The 19717-nt window shown below is 44.0% G+C and overlaps 1 protein-coding gene across 2 annotated transcripts in view; it reads left to right on the forward strand.

Moving 5' to 3' along the window:
- dock2 (dedicator of cytokinesis 2) overlaps nucleotides 1-19717 on the forward strand; it is an 87138-nt gene that overhangs the window by 42143 nt on the left and 25278 nt on the right. For both annotated transcript variants that reach the window (XM_018737332.2, XM_018737331.2), the window contains exons 25-27: nucleotides 2286-2392; nucleotides 5439-5578; nucleotides 9047-9142. In XM_018737332.2, coding sequence (XP_018592848.2) covers nucleotides 2286-2392; nucleotides 5439-5578; nucleotides 9047-9142 — 343 coding nt within the window. The remainder of the gene's footprint in view (nucleotides 1-2285; nucleotides 2393-5438; nucleotides 5579-9046; nucleotides 9143-19717) is intronic.

A 19717-nucleotide genomic window follows, 5' to 3' on the forward strand; every position in this document is an offset into this window, starting at 1 on the left:
ACTGCACCTGAATGTGAAGATGATATACACTGCACATGGGTACAAAACACACGCTTCCTTTTTGACATCAGATACCCTGAATGCTCTGTCTACCAGCCTTTGAAGTTTGCAGAGACTGGAACACCCTCTTTGTGTGTCATACGAGGCAAACATTCGAATTCACCGGAATAATCCCATTCTCCCTTTTGTACTCTTGCTTCAGAGTCATCGCCATACTCGCAACATCAAACAGGCCCGGTCATGACTCGCAAGCCACGTTAATAACAGATGAACTTCCGAGTGCATGGTCTGCCTCCGGGACCAATTCTAACACATCCTTGGGTGCAAACGGAGGGGTCAGAGCCCTATAGAATGACACTTCGTTACACTGTGCCTTCAACTCAGTTTCCTTCAGGTTGCTGTCTTTAAAATATTTGCTCTACTGAACAGCATTGCTCGAGTATCATGTGGACATTTAGGGAAGGCTGTGCAGTTTAGTAACTGTACACTCAAGAAAAGCCATATGCATGCAGATTTTGCACTGGCTACTTCTCTTAATTATTCTGTGCAATCAGTTTTAAATTATGTGTTAAAATGATCAAGTGATGCAGATGACTGCAACTCCTTCTGCTGCATAGCTTATAAATTTTGTGTTTTGTGCTTTTGGAGAAAGGCCCCAGTATAATTCAAATCTTTGGAGACTGATTTATTTTAACATTTTTAATTAATGCCTGATTTATACCTAAAACAACCGGTGAGGTGACTTACTGTCCAAGTAATTACTTTGATAAAGAAATGAAAGAGTCAAGGTAGAGCAAGGACCCCAAGGCTCTGAAGGACTGGAGTTAGGCATTACTGGTGTAATTCAAACACATAATTTACTACTCTTAATTAGGCCAATTAATCCAGAGCAATGGGCTGGAATGAATACCAGGATATACACAGTCCCCTGTGGTCTGAGTTTTAGATTTCTGATGTACAAGAAGTTCTGAACAGTAACTACGTCTTCATGCATATTCATCCACTTTATGAAGTATATTATCTTTATTTTAAAAGTGTGAGGTTAGCAGTGTCAAGCAGTGGGTGCTGAACAGCGAGATTGTTGCATAGTGGCCTTCAGCCTCCAATGACCTCTGCGATCTTCCAGGGAGTTTTTACTAGCTGGGGCTTTTATGCTGCTTTTTCATCGTGGGAGTTATATTAACTTAAAAAAATAATCTGGGGGTGTTTCTTTTACAGTGAAACTACCTAATTTTTCCTATTTTTGCAAAGCCTGAGTCCAGGGTCCTCCACAAAGCAGCTGCACAGTAAGCACCGCTGAGGTCTACTGCTTTGCTGCTTGGTGGAAATGGGCCATGGGAGACAGGCTGTAGCAGCTCTCTCAGTGCAGCTAGTCTGCAGGCTCCTCTCCCAGAAACCCAGGGTCATCTGTACCCACCATCATGCAGTAAGAATTACTGTAAATGCTGTTTCAACCATGGCTTTCTTCCCTCGGCGATGTAAACGGTTATTTTAGCCATGCAGGTTTAATCTCAAAAGTGCCATTCATTACCTATTACCTAGGGAAGTCAAGGTAATGGCCCTTGAGAGGAATTAGCCTCACAGTGCTGCTCTAGGAAGATGTGGTACCACATTCAAAATCAATAAAGGCCATGTTGGAGGTCTGTATTTTATATAAATACCTAGGTATATACCTGTGTATCGGATACATATGCTAAGGCCAGTATCTCCGTATCTCGCAGAGGTCCGTGACCGGCAAAAGAATTTCATAAGTACTTGATTTAGTTAATGTTCTCTTGTATGGTGCTTTGTTTGTTCTCTAATGGGGCATCTGGGTTGATAAAGAGCCTCTGGGTAGTTGCTTGGTTGAATAAAGCAAAGTTATTGCATGAATTACTCATGAATGCCATGGTCCCACATTCAGAACACAGTTTTTTCCCAACAATACCACTGCGTCATTAACTGGGTTTATGTTTTATCCACTCTGAACCAAACTGGATCGGCAAGCAGTAACCTGCAAACCACTGCCTACTTATTTACAGTGCAAACATTTGTTTATTTACTTTCGGAATGTATTTCGAGTAGGAAATGTCCATAAGCACTGCTGATTCAACATAACTAAACAGTAATCAGTCACTTATTGTTCCTTTTTTTTGGCAAATGCTGTAAGCCATACTGCTTACAGTGTAACAAACACTGCTGGTAGCAAAATCCTCTCACTTCAACCCAACAGAAAAAGGAAGAGGTGAAGATCACACTGATTTCGAGGAAATAACTGCAACTCTTTCTTTGTTCATATCTCCCAGCAAGCTCCTATATGACTTCTACACCTGCATACCTCCAGAGAAGCTGCAGAAGCATAAAGTGTCTTCCATGACAGAAATTGTAGGCAGCAAGCTTTTTGAGAAGCAAGGTAAGGAGGGTTCATGTTTTATGGCAGTGGTTAGCTGCAAAGGCAACACCTAGGGTAGCATTAGCAGTTATGTTCCCGGGATACCTGTACAGAAAACGGGTGTTGCAGACTGACATTGAGAGTTTGCTCTCTGTAGAGCATAGCAAGAAAGGTAGCAGTTACAATAGGAGCATTTTACCTGTGATTCTGGGGCTGCAGATAGAGGTGGGATGTTAAGTGCAGACTTGGCATTCAGCGTCTAGAAGGATTTTGAGGAGCCTGGTAAGCGCATCTCTTTGAGTGACAGACTGCCTCTGAGTCCCACTTATATTTCCCAAGTTGTCCTGTTCCACAAGGCTGCATTTCTTCCTCGATAAAAACAATTGATTTTTGGTAAGAGTGAGAAGTGTGTGTCAAGTGAGCCATTCAGAGATGGTTGCTCACAGGCCGGTGGATGATGGATGGGGTTTGTGTTGAGAGGTGGGGAGGGATGCAGTGCTGCTCATTATCAGCGTCATTCTGAGCATCTTCACTGCACAGCAACTCATTCATCAAGGCCACACCTCCAGCACTGTATGCGGATGCCTGTCCCCAGGGCCTTGGGGGCTCATTTGATTGGCCAGGGTCATGCTCCAGACGGTGGCTTGTCTTCGCTTACAGCACCATGCGCTGTCTTCCGTAGCACATTAATAAAACTCCTAACTGCAACTGTCCCCCAGCCCAGTTCATGCATAGACAGCAGGAGCTCACATGGACCATATAGGCCTGTCCAACCAAGGTGTCAATCACTCTCCCTCAAAGATCATATGTGGAATTATTTTTATCTTTAAATCTTGTTATCCATGTTGATTGTTATGCGCTTTAAAATTTATTTCATCTATAGCTTTTATATAGCATCTCAGAATAGGTGACCTGGTCATGATGCCCAGCTTCAGCACTTTTGCAGTAGATGGAATCATATCACTAAACTCTAACAAAACTGGGGATGACAAACACAGAGGCCATTTATATGCCCGTTTTCTTAAACCATACATCTTAATTACTGAATAATTGCATGTCACAACACATTGCTTGCCAAGTACACATCACACTGCTGGTAAGTACTTGCAAGTAGTTCCTTGATTTAAGAGAAAATCTGGGATAAATAAGGCATACGGTTAACAAGCGTAGAAACCAATTAGGCCTGGATTATGGACTAAAATGGAACACCAGAATACTGTTCAAGGTACACATTAGAAAGGTAGAAGGTGTTTTATTTTTGTATTTAGTTAAAAAAAAAAAACGGAATAGTGAAATGTGACAATTTAATGTATAATTTAGACTGTTTTTGATGTAGCTTTTCCTAGCACCAACTGACACTACTGCAGTATGTGGGTTTCGGGACAATTTTGTTTGAGTGTGAGACCTCTGTGGACTGATTTTGAGACCCCTTCTCCGAATACTAATACAAAGCAAGGCCTGTTCTCTGTGTTTTTGTCCACAGTGTTCATTTCTCCAGTGTCTTGTTTGCTCATGATGATCACTATTGCTAAGCAACGTGTTGCATTGATGATTGTATGCAGACAGAGGTACATAGTGGTGAAAAAAGAAAGGTATTCATAAAAGCAGATTGTCTGGCAGAGGAAACACTTAAATGGTTTAAAGCATCATTTGGTCCAAACCGAGAGATATGCAAAAAATTCAGCAGGCAGGCCTTCAAAGTGATGTACTTTAAGGTCTTGCGTACATAGTCTCGTGCTCCAGTTCTGGAAACAGCACAGTGTTACTCTGCCATGCTGTCAGGCTCCTGGTCTAGTAATACAATCATTTTTTGCAAGTTAACATAATACTTTTTTATATAAGAAGCAATTTAGTCCATATCTCTATAACATATTCAAATGCAAATCCACACTGTTTGCCTTTCCTGGAACATCCAGAAAGGAAATGTATTCTTAATTCCATTTTCAATCATAACAGTGAATATATGACACCATTCTGCCTGTGGGACTCATTAAGGCCTTGACAAGGCTAGTAACGCTGTGTGCATGTATGTGTATGTGAGTGTCTACGAGCTTGTTTTTCTAAAGGTTACCATCTCTGAACTGTCATCCAGCGTAATGTATATGTATGTAAATGTTTTCATTTCATATGTCTTAAGATATGATGCTGGATGCCAGGACCCTTGTTTCATTGCCCCGTTACTGTATGGTGCTTCATCCATCATGTAGGGAGGATAAGGTGGACTTGGGCGGCTGATTACCTCAGTAGTTTTTATCACTTTACATCTGAGTGATGCACACTGCTCTCCATAGCGCTGGAGTTGTTTCAGGTTGAGGCGGTGTTGGAATGTCTGATTCCAGCCTGCCTCTCACTAAACCATAAATACAATGAAGTCATTATACACTATGATCGCTGGTGTCAGAGAGCTTTGAGGATTTCGGAATTAATTATTTTCTCTTGCATGCCAGATAAAAAACCCATTTCTGAATTTACATGACTTCCTGACCTGAAGTCTATTTTTACATCCCTGTACATATGGCTATGCTTTTCAGGACCTATACAGTGGCAAGTTGCTTCAGCCTCCATAGCGCAGACTAACTTCTTGCACGCCGTGTTATTCAAGTCGGGCTGTGCCTTTACTGACAATATGCTGTGTTAAGAAGTCAGGTTTTGTTCAAGGAAATCATATTTAGTAATAAGAAAACCAGTAATGGAACTTGTAAAGGGTAGCTATCGAAAAGAGCAGAAAATATGGTCTTTGTTGATCTATTAAGTAAACTGGCTTTTAGAGAACATTCTTTAGTTTTTACCCAGTGTAGCAAGTTTTGTGCACTCTACAATTAGCCTATATGTCCATAAATTGTACAACAGCTGAAGTTTACGATAGCTGCTCCCCCTTATGATTCCAGTCCCCATTCACGACACCACTTCCTCTCATTTGGACGTGTTGTTGTTTTCTGTGGTCAGTCCACCCTATGACTGAACTCATAATTCTCTATCAGCAATCCCCCATATTACTGCAGATTCAATGTTCTATGGTCGCTGCCTCTCATAACGCTATGGTAATGCCCGTCTGTGTTGCCTGCAGCGTGCCGTGATGTCCTTCTACCCATGATGCTGCGTGAGCTCAGCGGGGCACTGCTACAGGTTAAGGAAGGACAAGATGAACGCAGGAACAGTGTGGAGTTGCTTAACAACATCCTGCAGGTTCTGAGCAAGAAAGACGTGGTAAGACGGATCATACCAGTGACCTAAAGAACAACATACACAAAGAGATTTAACACATGCATCTATCACACCGCATATTTGCATGTTGCCCTGTACCCTACCACCCCACATGAGCTACACAACAGCCTAATGTCTACTGCAAGCATTAATTCCTGACATCCACATACCGAGAGACCTTATCCAAACGCTAACCCCTACCTGCATCCTGACAGACCTTGTCTAAACTCTAACCTCTACCAAAGCACTGAGAAACCGCATGCGGTTTGAGTTCATGCTGAGAGACTTTCTTCAGGCACAGCCTTCTCTCCCTGCCACACCAGCCTTGCAGTCTTCATCACTCTTCTGTTGCTCCCTCAATGTAACAAGCTCTCTTTTTAAACTCGAACTGCTTTGTCAAGAAACAACAGATGAACACATTTCATAACAATCAGAAAAGAAAGATGATCTGAAACAGTGGCAAATCTATACTTGTCATTTAGCCTCAACGCTCAGGGAAGAGATCTGTCTTTAGGTATTTGAACATGTCAAAAATCCAGATCAGTGCTTGGCTACTCTTAGCTCCAAGAACTAGAAAGAGATTTATGAAAAGACAGGAGCCTGAAGTTGTCTGGGCCCTCAGGTTACATGTCTCTTTGTTTCCAGTGCTACCTCTAGTCAGCAAAGAGCTGTTTAATGTCGGTTCATAAAGGCTGATTCTATAGCGGGATTAGTGTCTCTGCTAGTGTGAGCCTTAGCTGAAGCAGGGCAGTCAGGGCCTTGGCAAATGAGTTTACCTCTTCTGATGGAGTTCAACACTATGGTGGCCCTAAGGCTTGAAAAGAGCATTAGCCATTCTGCTAACATCAGCATCAGTATGCACAGCCACATTCATATAGTACATCATATAGCATGGGTGTCCTGTTTGTGTGCCAGACAATATTTCCCATGGTGATATAATATATATATATATATATATATATATATATATGTATATATATAAGGGGGTGCGGTGGCGCAGTGGGTTGGACCACAGTCCTGCTGTCCGGTGGGTCTGGGGTTCAAGTCCCGCTTGGGGTGCCTTGCGACGGACTGGCGTCCCGTCCTGGGTGTGTTCCCTCCCCCTCTGGCCTTACGCTCCTGTGTTCCCGGGTAGGCTCCGGTTCCCCGTGACCCCGTATGGGACAAGCGGTTCTGAAAATGTGTGTGTGTGTGTGTGTATATATATATATATGATCCCTGTATGAGGGCCTACTCTCCCATGGACAAGGCTCGGAGAAAGAACCTCTGCTCACCTCCAAGTTTGATCCAGGGTAACCTCATTAGCTTCTGTAGCTTAGGCTTTTTAAAAGTTAAATCTTGATATAGCATTAAATTAATACAAAATTGGCTTGTCTCGCCAGTTCGATCAAAATGTGCTGCCACTACATGTTATTTCATGGTGCATAATGCTGAAGCAGTATAAGATACGACAGAGAGGCCAGGTAGCAGCATCTTAGCAGGAACGTAATTTCTGTAATGAACTATCACTTGCTTCACACCAGTGTAGGAGGAGGGATCTCACTGCATAATTATCCCCTTTTTCTTCTTAGAGATTAGCTTTCTGTGACATAACCTGGACATCCTCACTTACATAGCAAATTATTTCTTTATGTACTCTGACATCGGGAGACATTTAGCCCAGCGCCAGTAGTTACAGTGGCTACCCATGAACTTCATTCCTCGAAGAGTGCGTGTGTATGTAAAAGAGAGCGAGGGTGTGACAGTTCATAACCTTTTGAAACTGTGTGCAAAAATACAAGTGTGACCGAGAGTCTGGGTGTTATTTTGTTTCCCAAAGCTGTTTTGTCACGGTGGTTTGATCTCATCCTGATTAATGTGTCAAACAATTTCTGAGTTTGGAGGCAGAGGTGAGCAGATGGAATGGAAATTTGTTTGTGCTGGTGTGTGTTTGTGTGTGTTTGTGTGTGTTTGTGTGTGTTTGTGTGTGTGTGTGTGTTATTTCAGAAGAGACTTCATATCTGCGTTTTCTTTTCTCATACCTTAAGACAACATAAACAGAAACATTCAATAGGGTAAATAATGTCAAAAAATAAAAATCTTGAGCATGTCCCCACAAAGCTAAATGCTTTTTTGATGTTGTAAGCTTGAAAAATGTATAAACGTGCAAAACACTGCGTTTGCTATACACTTTTATATGTTTTAAAGTTTGCGTTGATGGAATTAGGAATAATTTAATTTAGGCAGGAGCCAGTGTAAAATCTTCATAAGAATGAAAAAAATGGGGGTAGCTGGTACTGTAGTGGCTTGAGCTGCTGCTTTTGGACACAAGGGCTGCAGGTTTGAATCCCACCTCCAGACGTAGTAGCCTCAAGGAAGGTACATACCCTGAATTGCTCCAGTAAAATTGCCTGGCTTTATAAATGAGTAAATAATTGTTAGTAGCTTAACACGATAAGTCGCTTTGGAGGAAAGCATCGGTTCAATGGCTAAATGTAAAATCTACCTGTGTATTTTTGAGAGAAGGAATTTGTGTGCTGTTTGTTTGGAAAACCAACTGTGATTTTGCTGCTAAGTAAATATAACTCTCTTATTTAAGTTGAAATAAGTTCTGATGCTTTCAGTCGGGCCCTCTCCCAATTCCTCTCCCGCACACTGATGTGATTGCACTGCGATAGCTTCTCCTGGATTGCCTGGTACTGCTTCTGTTGCAAAGGTTTTTGCCCAGTGTGTGCACTCTTGTTATTCTCCACATCATTCCACATTATTTTCTTTCTTGCTGTGATGTTGCACTTTGTGCGACAGGATTTCATTTGGCTCCTCCACTTCAGCCTGGCTGTACCGACAAAACCAAAACCATGTCTACATTTGCTTTCTAGCTTTTCATTGAAATGACAAGTAGAACAAATGCATTACAACAGCTTTCTTGCACGCAAAAACACACACTCATTGTTGATTCCACAGTAACAGGGTGTGTAAGGCGGGGTGATATGCAGGACACTCTCAAAGAGTGCTGTGCCTCACAGTTATTGCTACTCCCATAAATCATTTCTATACATGTAACCTACAGTACAGGTTGAAAAATTTGGCTTAACAGTTGTGTCAGCTAAATATTAACAATGTGACTGAAACTGACAGCAGAAGGACAGGACCTTCTGACCTTTGTGTTTAAACTCAGAGAATGTCAAACCTGCTTTACTCACTGTGAGGAAATTGTCTATGACTCAGGCGTACAGACACACGTTCACACGCAATCATTCACCCTCTCCCCCTCTCACACACATACTCACAGTCACTCACAAAGAAAAGCTTACTCAGTCACACAAATGCTCATACAAACAGATTTGGACCACACACAGTGATGCTTGCACACTCAAGACCTTCTTGTCATTTTGCATCATCAAACTTCCTAGATCTCATACCTCTGTGTTTGTGAGGTCGGATTTGGTAAGGTATGTGATGCATAACCATCTTGTCACTGATGTGTTTCAGGGTGACACTTTCAAGCACGTGGAGGACGTTGTGATCGCCCTCCTGAGGACCATCAACCAGACAGTCATCACCATGGGTCGAGAGCACCCCCTCATCGTAAGTTTCCCGGCCTCCGCCTGTCTGCTCCTATTACGCCTTGTCCTTCTCTCCTCCTTGCACCGTCTGCTCTCCTCTGCTGCCCCCTACGTGAGCTTCTACCCCTCCTTTTACTAAACAGTAAGACATCCCTCATTGCTGCAATGAGTGCCCTACCAGTGCTCAGAGTGGAGCTTCCAATGTGAAGCTCAGTGTGCTTGGAGTGGTGGGCAACTGGGTTCGAGGCGTGCCCAGGTATTCTTAATGAGGTTCTAGGTGTGTCCCAGGCAGATTAAACTGTGCCCATGGCTAGACCAGGGTGTGTGAAGAAGTGTATAGCTAATTGCCTCCAGTTTATTAGAATGTTAGAGTCTGTACATATCGGTATCTGTTTAAGTCAACATGTGGCTCAGCAGTATGTACGTCAGTATATGTATATGAGAAATCCATGCATACTGAGGGTGGGGTGCTGAAAGAAGAGTGTAAACAGTATCCCTACAGAGGAGCATCATTTTGAATTGCTTACAAGTGTCAAGGTTTTCATTGCAGAAGCAAATGTAGTGGAAATGTTGGCATGAGTAGTTTATTCAGTGACCAATCATGCCTTCAGCAGCAGATCTCACACACACACACACACACTTTCAGAACCACTTGTCCCATATGGGGTCACGGGGAACCAGAGCCTACCCGGTAACACAAGGCATAAGGCCAGAGGGGACACACCCAGGACAGGACGCCAGTCCATCGCAAGGCACCCCAAGCGGGACTCGAACCCCAGACCCACCGGAGAGCAGGACTGTGGTCCAACCCACTGCGCCACCGCACCCCCACATTTTTCATTCATACAAATGAAAACATACAATCTATCATCCTACGGCTACACTCTTAATAGTCTCACTCATACACAGACTCATATTCTGTTACAGACAGACTCGCGTCATCTCACACAGTCCCACAATTGCTCATACAAATTCACGTTGTCTTACTCAGGCAGCCACACACACTAATACATCCAATCTGTCAGTCTCACGTGTACACTTACACATACATAGTTTTTTACACACACAAAACCTCGGCATTTCTCACACACAAATCTGAATTTTAATACTGCTAATTAAAAATACACTTTATTTATTCTCATATTTTAGCACAAAGAGTGGAAAATGGGCCAACAGGAAATTAAGGACTTCAGGGGTGGGTTGAGGGATAAAATGTAAAGGATATGAGTATTTAGCTTATAAAACTTTATTCTTAAATAGTTAAGGTAATGGGCCATGGTATTGTGCAATAACAAGTTTTTAATGCTAGGTTGTGTTTAAATTCCATGTTTACTACAATTATGCCGGGTCATGGGTTTATTTGGGAGGGCTGAGGGATGGGGAATATGGCGAATGCAAGAGTGCAAGACAAATTTTAACACTCTCTCAACGTTATAGAGAAAAAGTGCCCTTCTTGTAGAATCCAGTGTCTGTGCTGGTATGTGCTGTGTTGGTATTGAGTTGGAGCTTTTGGCCTACAGGACCATTCTAACAAGCTCTGGGCTGTAACTGGAGGAGTGGTCTTTGACAAAACAGTTGCTGTTAAGGAGTGGAAGCATCATAAAAACAGTAAAGAATATTTTCACACTTTACCAGCAGAATAAACTACTAGATGGCTACAGAGAAGTCTTAAAATTGCAAAGGTCATTTACTACTGGTGTTTTTAATCTGCCACTATGATGCAGAGTGACCTTGTGTGCCTTTTGATTTTCAACTGGTAGTATGAAAGAGACACTTTGTCACTCCATTAAAAGGGGCATTCACATATTTCCTTGTGGATTATGGACTGGGTGGAACAGTTACACAGCCTGCATCTCAATATCCCATTGATCAGCATTCTGCAGAACAGCTGCTGGTTGCCGTGTAACCCTTCCAAAGAGCAACTTAAGATCAAAAGTTTGGAGAACAGCTGCTTCTTGTGTTGGAACCTTTCTGTACCACTGCCCACAATCAGCATGGGCAGCAATGGTCAGAATGGCAGCTGATGTCCAACACATCAAGGTTCACAGGAAGAAAACCAGAAGTGAGTTATTTACCCAACGTTCCTGGTTGAGCGGATTGCGGGTCAAAGCCTCCGTCATTACACTGTGTCAACAGAGTGTGTCACTCTGAAAGCTGTGCCAAGTTCAGCCATCCAGAGAGGAGACGGGTTGTTCATTTCCCCAAGGTAATAATGAGCTGGAGTCCCCCATGACAGTCAATGGTTGGAAGTCCTCTCTTTTCTGTTGAGTAGCAGTGCAGCGAGTGCCTAGAAGACAACTGGAGGATTCCTTCAGGTCCAGGAGGAGAACATGCTGGAAATCTAGCTGGAGACCATGGTTAGGGAAAAGCTAATTGGCCAAAGTTTAACTGTGAGCGCTGCGAAGGGGCAACAGATTGGCTGAGAGCTTGCCTTCCACCTAGGTGCAGCCCCCACAGCCACCAAGAGATGGAGCCTCCATGTTTCCATGGTAACGAGTGGGTCTACAGCCACCAGAAGCACTTCCTGCGCAATTTCTTTACTCTGTTCTTGCAGTTGGTTGTTGGGGGACTGGGGGAGACCGATTCGGGAACATCATATTCCCCCTCCAGAGCCTCCAAGACCCCTTTGAAGCGGCCTTCTTGTTGCCGAAAGTCGTGCTCCACGCTGTGGGGAGTAACAATGTGACATTATTCACCTATTCACAGATGTGTTCATTTGTCTTTCTTTTGTTCTGTGTGTGTATTTGCATGGGTGTGTGTGTATATCTATGTGCTTTTTTGTTCCGAGTGAGCCTGTAAATAGCACATAGCAGAACAGTTGAGGAGAGAAGCTGTGTCCATTGAAGGGTAAAGCAGCAGAAGGGAAATGAGCCGTGTGCTGAAACACCTAAGCAGCATGGGAAAAAATACAGCATCCTGGGAGCTTTTTTGCCCCCCTGGAGTTGAAGTGCTCTCCTGCTAACGTGTGAAACCTCCCTAATTATCACCTCAGCATAGTGTTCGGGGATGGCAAAGCCTGCAGTTAAAGGACTACTAAGTAACGGCAACGTGAGAGAGAATCAGATGTATCCAAGCAAACACGAAGGGTTATAGACAGGACAGGAGAAACTATTGTCTGAAATGAGGAATTCCTGTTGTACTAGTATTGGGGAACAGTGACAGTACCAGATTAATAAGTCGTTCACTAACACAGGAACTACAACAAATCCTACTTTAGTGTATGGAGCCATACATGATGTGAGGAAAGCGTGCACATGATGAGGGCTCAGAGTATCACGATGGAAGGAATAATTATTTCTTCAAGAAAGAAAGTATCCTTTTGTGTGTGTGTGTGTGCGCGCGCGTTCGTTTTCAAATGATGCTATTTAGTAGACTTTCTTTTTTTGGCATAAATTTGCAGCATAGAGTTTTGGCTGTTTGCTATAATAATTCTATATATAAGCCAGAGGAGGCTGATTTGTAGAAATCATGTTTTGGAGTATGTAGCGAGGATTATATATGGCTTGCTTTTGTGAACACTGACTCTTTACTCCCCTAGAGCATTCACGTTTGTGTGTGCCTGCGTGTGTAGCCTAGGATTAAATGCGCTGTACAGGGTCTCCAGGCTGCCTCAGCACACTGTCTCCCTCTGTCAGAGTTCCACTTCATCTCTTCTCTGCACATTAATTCAAATTGACCAGCTGAAATATCTTCAGGCTGCCAACATCAAACTTTCATTTTGTGCTGGAAAATAATTAAAGAAATCCTCCTCGGACAATTTAGTCTTCCCACACACATGCTAATAGAGTGCCATCGCCATTGTCTCGAGACTTTTGTTCAGTCCCACCTTGCTTAATGTGCAGGATATTCTATTATTCTCTTGGAGCCTTGAAATGAGTATCTAAATATGTGTCTTTTTAATTTTTGAAAATGCAAAAATGCATCTTTGTTTGTGTGTGTGTGTTTTACATTCATAGGAAGCGTTCTGCAGGTTTTTGTTTGTGTGTGTGTGTGTGTGTGTGTGTGTGTGTGTGTCTTGTGCATGAAACCAATCCCATTTATTCCAGTCGGTATGAGTGAAATGGCAGTGAGGAAAATTTAGGGATAAAGACCGTAAAAGAGAGGGAGGCAGAAAGGGGAAAGGAAAAAGTGAGGTGAGAAAGAGTTTATAGAGAAGAGAAAAGGTGACAAAGGAGAAATGGGAAGAGAATGAAAGATGATAAAACAGATGAGGAGACAAAGCGCAATCTAAAGAGTGAAATATCCCTGCTATAATAGTATAGGTCTGTTAACTGTGTTGTGATATAAAGCCAGTATCTATTTTCTCTGGATGTCTTCAGTCCCTGAATACTGAACCATTATAGATTAAGCCTTCAGATGTGGCGAGAAGCAATGGGTGTTTGATTGATAGCAAGGACGTGTGTTTGCCACGTTGGGTAGCTACCTGTAGATGATGCAGGCAGTCTTTTGACATGTAGAGCAGTTGTTCAGGTCTTGTCCAGTCCTGTAGGAGCAACGACTGTTGCGACAAGGCAACCAAAGGGTGAAGCGTTCAGTATGAGGACAGACATTCTCATGCGCGCACACACACACACACACACTGAAGCATAAACTCAGATTTTGTGCTGTAGCATCTCAAACATTAATTAAACATTTCGCATGATAGTATTTAAAGGATTAGTTTGATTTGTAGTTCTGTCTGTCACAGAAGGGGTCAGAGACCAGAGGAGAGTGGATGTAAGGAAAAAGGAAAGGCTTGGTGTAAATGCAGAGAGGAAAGGAAGGGAAATGAGACGAGACAGAGACAGAAGGACTGGAGGGAGGCCCTTGGGGCGTGTGGCTGACAGAGGCACAAATGGAGAAAGTGGAAGAGAGTGAAGAAGAGGAGAAGAAGATAAAGAGGTCCCCCTAAGATCAAGCAAAACACAGAGATGATCCGGAGGATAGCGGACCCACGGGGGTGCATGTAGGGTTGGGGGGTAAGGGTGTTTTGTTTCCATGGGGACTGTGCAATGGAGAAAAGCTGGTCTACTCAGTGCAGGAGGAGTTTTGTGGTCAGAATAAAGAAAGTAAAAGTGACACAATGCAGAGTTATTCTCACCCCGACTTACTCACCACAACAACACAAAGGCAACCTTTTCATCCCTCAATGCAGTACAGTTACACACACACACACCATAGTAGCCCTTACCCGCAACAACATAATATCAAATGTAGCTCTCTAATTTCACAGTTTAGCACTTACACTCGTTTTATCACCATTCCCAACCTACCCTTCGCTTAAAGCCTTGCTCTTCTCCAAATCCTGGATGACATTCAACAGGACCTTGATCTTCTCCTGGTTGTATATCAGGTTCTCTTCCACGCTGAGCAGCCGACCATGGAGGCCACCAGGAATCCCATTGCATTGTGGGAACGGTGGCAACGGCAAAGGCATGTGATGGGCATGAGCATCATGGAGGGGTGGTGTCTGTAAATCCACTGGAGGGATGGAAGTGGAAGGGTCTTCCTCAGGTGTCAGCTGAGAGTCTGGAAGTCTAACAGGGTCACCAGGGTCGGCTGGCATAGATATTGTGTTTGTGGGGTCATCGGGGACAGCTCCTGTGTATGTGGAATTGTCAGGGCCACAGGGTTTGGGGAGTGTGCTTGTGGAGTTGGCCCGTGCGGTTGTATGAGAATCGGCTGCAGTAGATGTTGAGTCTGAGTGTGTTTGTGCGGTAAGTGAGGCGCATTTAATGGCTGAGTGTGTGGAAGGAACTGTTGTGCTGATTTGTGTTGTCTGTCTGTATGTTGGAGCTGAAGGTCCACTTGCCTTGGGCAGTGTGTATGTCTGCGGGTTTGGCGTGGTGGGTTTGTGCAATATATGTGTTGGGGGGCTAGGGACGCCTGGTCTGTAGAGTGTGTTCATGAGAGGACTCCCCCCACCCGCTCTAAGCTGAGCGGTCCTCCTACGGCAGGCTGGGGCCATGCAGACGGAGGGAGGGGTTTGCCGCCGGCCGCATTGTGGACATAGCCGGGAGGCCATGGGGCAGGGCCGAGGGCTGGGGGGCCACTCCTTCGCACTCCGCACTCTGTCCTGGCGAACAGGCAGACTCTGCACTTGCTCTGCACTTTCGTCACCATCACAGCTCACCCCACCCACCACTTCGGAGGCCACCACGCTACCATTGGTGTATCGCAAGCTCCGGGCGCCTTTGAGGCGACAACTCACCTCCCCTACTGACTGGGAAGTATTGATCTTAACCAGTCGATGGCAATAGAGCCCACCGCCTGCATCTGTATGCACCACACCTTGTGTGATGGTATTGGCAGTGTTCTGAGAAGATTCCCTAGTCACGTTACCCTCTCTTTCGGGGGAAATCCTCAGCAGTGAGGCGGCCACACCGCCTGCAACATCAACTGCCCCCGCAAGGCTATTGCCAGTGCCTGGCTGGCCGGACTGTTTCCGTTTCTTCAAAGAGGACAAAGCATGCAGACCAGGGGACGTCTGCACTCCCACATTGCATAGTGGGCCCCATTTTTGTGGAAGCACCCCACTTACTCTTTCACTGCCCCCCATTTTCCAGGCACGGCCCTCCGCCAGTGGTATCCCCAGTTCCGTTACTGGATTGGTGATGTCAGCTGCCCTTCTCCCCATAACCAGGCCAGGTGACTCAGCCCCCTGAGGAGCTAACTGGGGTGGGCACACACTTTGCCATTACACCCAAGGCCTGAGACTAAGTGGGTGAAGACTGTGAACTGCAGTTTTAGATTGTAAGAAGAGGGAACCTGCCAGTTTTTGTCTCTGTGTGAGTCAGGCTTGCAGTGTTTTATGTCAGTGTATTGAGGTCAGTATGAATGAGCGTCTTGCCACTGACTGGATGATGGAGTTGGGACAGCATTGACAGCTCCAACTGGAAGTCGTTGTTTGTCTGCAGAGATACAGGGCAGCAATTGTAGGTTCACAAAGGTACAGAACAGAACCCTCCTGAACCTTGTTGATGTCATCCAGTGCGACCATGCAATGGGTTAGAAAAGCCTCTATAGCTCCTCCTATCTGTATACTGGAGGTCATATATTTCCATAACCGTGGCCTGGTACAGACTAGACTGCATAGAAATCGCCTCTAGCTCATGGCTTAACATTGTGAAGAAGAAGTCAAAATCAGCTCTGGGTTTAACATTGTAACCCTGGGCTCTTTGATTCCCCTGTTTTGTTCGAGATTCATGCAGTACAAGTCCTGTTTTACGAGAAAAAGGAATCAAGCGAAGTAGTGTTTGTTACATTGGGACCTATTTCAACATTCTGTTGGCTTCAGCTACCAAGGCCATCAATTTGACAGTTTTCCATTGTACAATTCTTACCTTTTTTCAGCCATACTGTGTTATTTGTCATCAGTATAGATTGCTTTTCAGAAACGTTGGCAGTAAATGAAAGCACCTTTTGTTGTAATTTCATTAAGTTCCTTTTGTTTGAGTATGGTTCTGATCATTTTTGATTTCTTGTGAGTTATACCTCTCAAGGTTTTTAAAAAAATGGGGATTGTAAAATTCAAAGTGTAAGTCAGATTTCCAGATTTTTTTTTTTTTTTTTTTTTGTAAACCATACAGCTCTGCCAGTGAATTTATCTTTACATTTGCTCATTTAGCAGGCACTCTTCTGCAAATTGAGGTACATCTCAGAAGACAGTACAAAGGTGCATTACACCAACAGAAGGAGATGTCTCCATGTAGACACATGAGTACAGAGATGCTGAGTTTACAGACTTAGTCAGTACTGCCAGTGACTTCACTGACACTGTGCCACCAAGGACAGTGACACAGAATATTCTAGCAGAAGTGAGGGCAGTGAAACGTGATCCCACTGCTGACTGTGAAGTTGCTGAATGGAGACAGTACAGCTGCAGTACCACTGCTTCCGGTGCCTCCAGTGCCTCCAGTCTGATGGCGGCATGCTGCTGCTGTCATACTAAAACTGTCTGTAGCCTTACAGGTGCTGTGACATGTGTCACTCATGAGAGACGTGCAAAACACGGTTAAGGTACAGAGGTTTCTCAAACTGGTAGATCACTGTAATTAGACAATTGACTTTAATTACACGTAAGAATAATTTATGTACCAAGCATATCCATCCAATTTGTCAGTCTGTGCTCATCCAGTCAGGGTTGCAACGATTTTTATGTTGTTAAACTCGCAGTACTAATAATGTCGGCCGTCTGCTGGACAGTTCTAGCGGTGATTCAGCCCCCCATCACTGGCAGCCCCTGGGAAGCTGTCTGTTCGTAATAATTTATGCAGGTGTGCTAATGACTTCATTAGTTAGTGACAGAGGAAATGAATAAGCAGAGCAGGAAGAGCTGCAGGAGACAAGAACTGGCGATCCAGACATTGCCAGGGTCCATCTGTGTGTTTCTGGGAGTGTGTGTCTGTGCGCGTGTGTGTGTCCCAGACACTACCAGAATCCATCTGTACACGTGTGTGTGAAAGTGTGTCTGTCTGTCCATGTGGCCTGGATATTGCTAGAACCCATCTGTGTCTCTCTCTCTGTGTGTGTGCATGTGTGTGTGTGTGTGTGCGCGCACTTCATAGACTAAGTATGAGACAATGGGTGAGGGGGTGGGAATGAAAGAACGCCACTGATATGTAGATAATTGAATTTGTGATACGTGGGAGTAGAAAGCATATGATTTCTGTTTATTCTGGATGCAATTCCATATGTTTCTGTTTTCTTGTTGAGAGCGAGCTTTCATTTTCACGAGGGCAGGTGTCGGCATTCTGAAATGCTTTACCTACTGTGGTTTTGAAACCCACAGTATGGTGGAACACCCTCAAATCACGCCGGCAGAAGGAACGGCAGGTGTTTAAAGGGTACGTGCCTTCGACCCTTTGTCTACGCCCAGCCACCTGACCGCGGGGTGGGGGCCAGGGAAGCGGCTAATGGGACACAGATGTTCACCATGTCGCACGTCATGACAGACGCCGTCATTTATGTAACATCACCCACCCACTTTGCCTGGGATCATTAATCTAAATGCTGCAGAGGACAGGCAACTCTATTGCTTTAAGCTACAACTCTTTTGTCTTCATCCCTTCGTCTCTTCTAGTGTTCTGCCTTTACTGAGCAGTGAGTGTGTAAGGACCTTTGCTAAGGCCCTCGTGCTTTCTCTCTCACTTCCCCGGAATGGGGCTTCATGTTGTATCCTTGATTAGCATCATTAAGGAAAACTGGTTTGGTAAAATACCCATCTTACATAAGCTTTGTGAGTCATTTTGGATGGGAAAAAGTTTCTGCTGGGGAAGAAGAAATGTTAGTATAATTCATATTACTTTGCTTCTTTACATATCTCTTAAATTTAAATTTTGTTATATACTGATGCGATTTCCCCTTAAATGCCTCATGACATTCCATTAACTGCCCTCCCTACTCTGTGCAACTGCCCTTTCCGTCTGTGAAAGTACCTCTCTGCCATCCTGTGGCTTTTGTCCTTGCTGCTACATGTAACTGGAAAGAGACCTGACTAGACAGTCTGAGCCACAGATTGAGAGTGATGCTTATTGAGGAGCAGTAAAATCAGTAAGAAAATACATATTGAGTAAAAAAATTGACCCACTAAAACCTTGGCTAAGAGCCAGCTAAATAGATGGGCTGAACGTAAGCTAAGAGAAAGACAGAGAGACTGAAACCAAGCCCAGCGTAAACCCTGGCGATGACATTGATCTGATGACACAGCATGCACACAGCGAAAAATTACCTGACTTTTCAAGGTGATATTCATATATCTGAGCAGAATTACAGGGAGTATATTGTATCACCTGAGCAATGCTTCTTTTTAGGTTCTCAAAAAAGAAGTGTGTGTGTGTGTGTGTGTGTGTGTGTGTGTGTGTGTGTGTGTGCGTGCGTGCGTGCGCGTGTGTTGAGAACTGTGAAGTTTGTATAGTATTTAAATTTAGTATTTTATCTATAGTTTGTATAATATTTACAGGGACATTATTGTGAAGCAATATACATAGCTATGATTTTCAGTATCTGTCTGGTTATTTTTACTGAAGGAAATTAGGTTAAGTTCTCTGCTCAAGGGCACAACACCTTGAACACTCCAGGGACTTAAACAGGTACCATTTGGTAAAAATTCTCTTCTAACTCACTGTGCAGCACTGTGTAGCTTAAAGTGAAGCTTCATTTTTCCGTAGCGATGACAGAAAGGCCATTTTCAGTGGTGATCAGATAAGATGAAGTTTAGCTATAGTTTAAAATTCAATTAATCTCAGCAGTAATTTTAGAAGATGACCGGGAAGTGCGTCATCGGAGGGTTGGTGCAGATGCTTGATCCCTGGTGTAACACATCTCTAGAGCCAAATTCCTGAATACTGACAATGAGTGATGTACACACACACACACACACATTTTCAGAACCGCTTGTCCCATACGGGGTCACGGGGAACCGGAGCCTACTCGGCAACACAGGGCGTAAGGCCGGAGGGGGAGGGGACACACCCAGGACGGGATGAGTGATGTATTACTCTAATATTCATCTTCAAGAGAAATCTTGGGCTAAAGCTGTTTTTTAGTTTTTGTTCGCAGAGAACAAACCCATTTGTAGTGAAAGCACCATTTGGAAATGTCTTCCTATTTAATTTAA

Source organism: Scleropages formosus, chromosome 13, assembly GCF_900964775.1.
Source record: "Scleropages formosus chromosome 13, fSclFor1.1, whole genome shotgun sequence".
Classification (NCBI taxonomy): Eukaryota; Metazoa; Chordata; class Actinopteri; order Osteoglossiformes; family Osteoglossidae; genus Scleropages; species Scleropages formosus.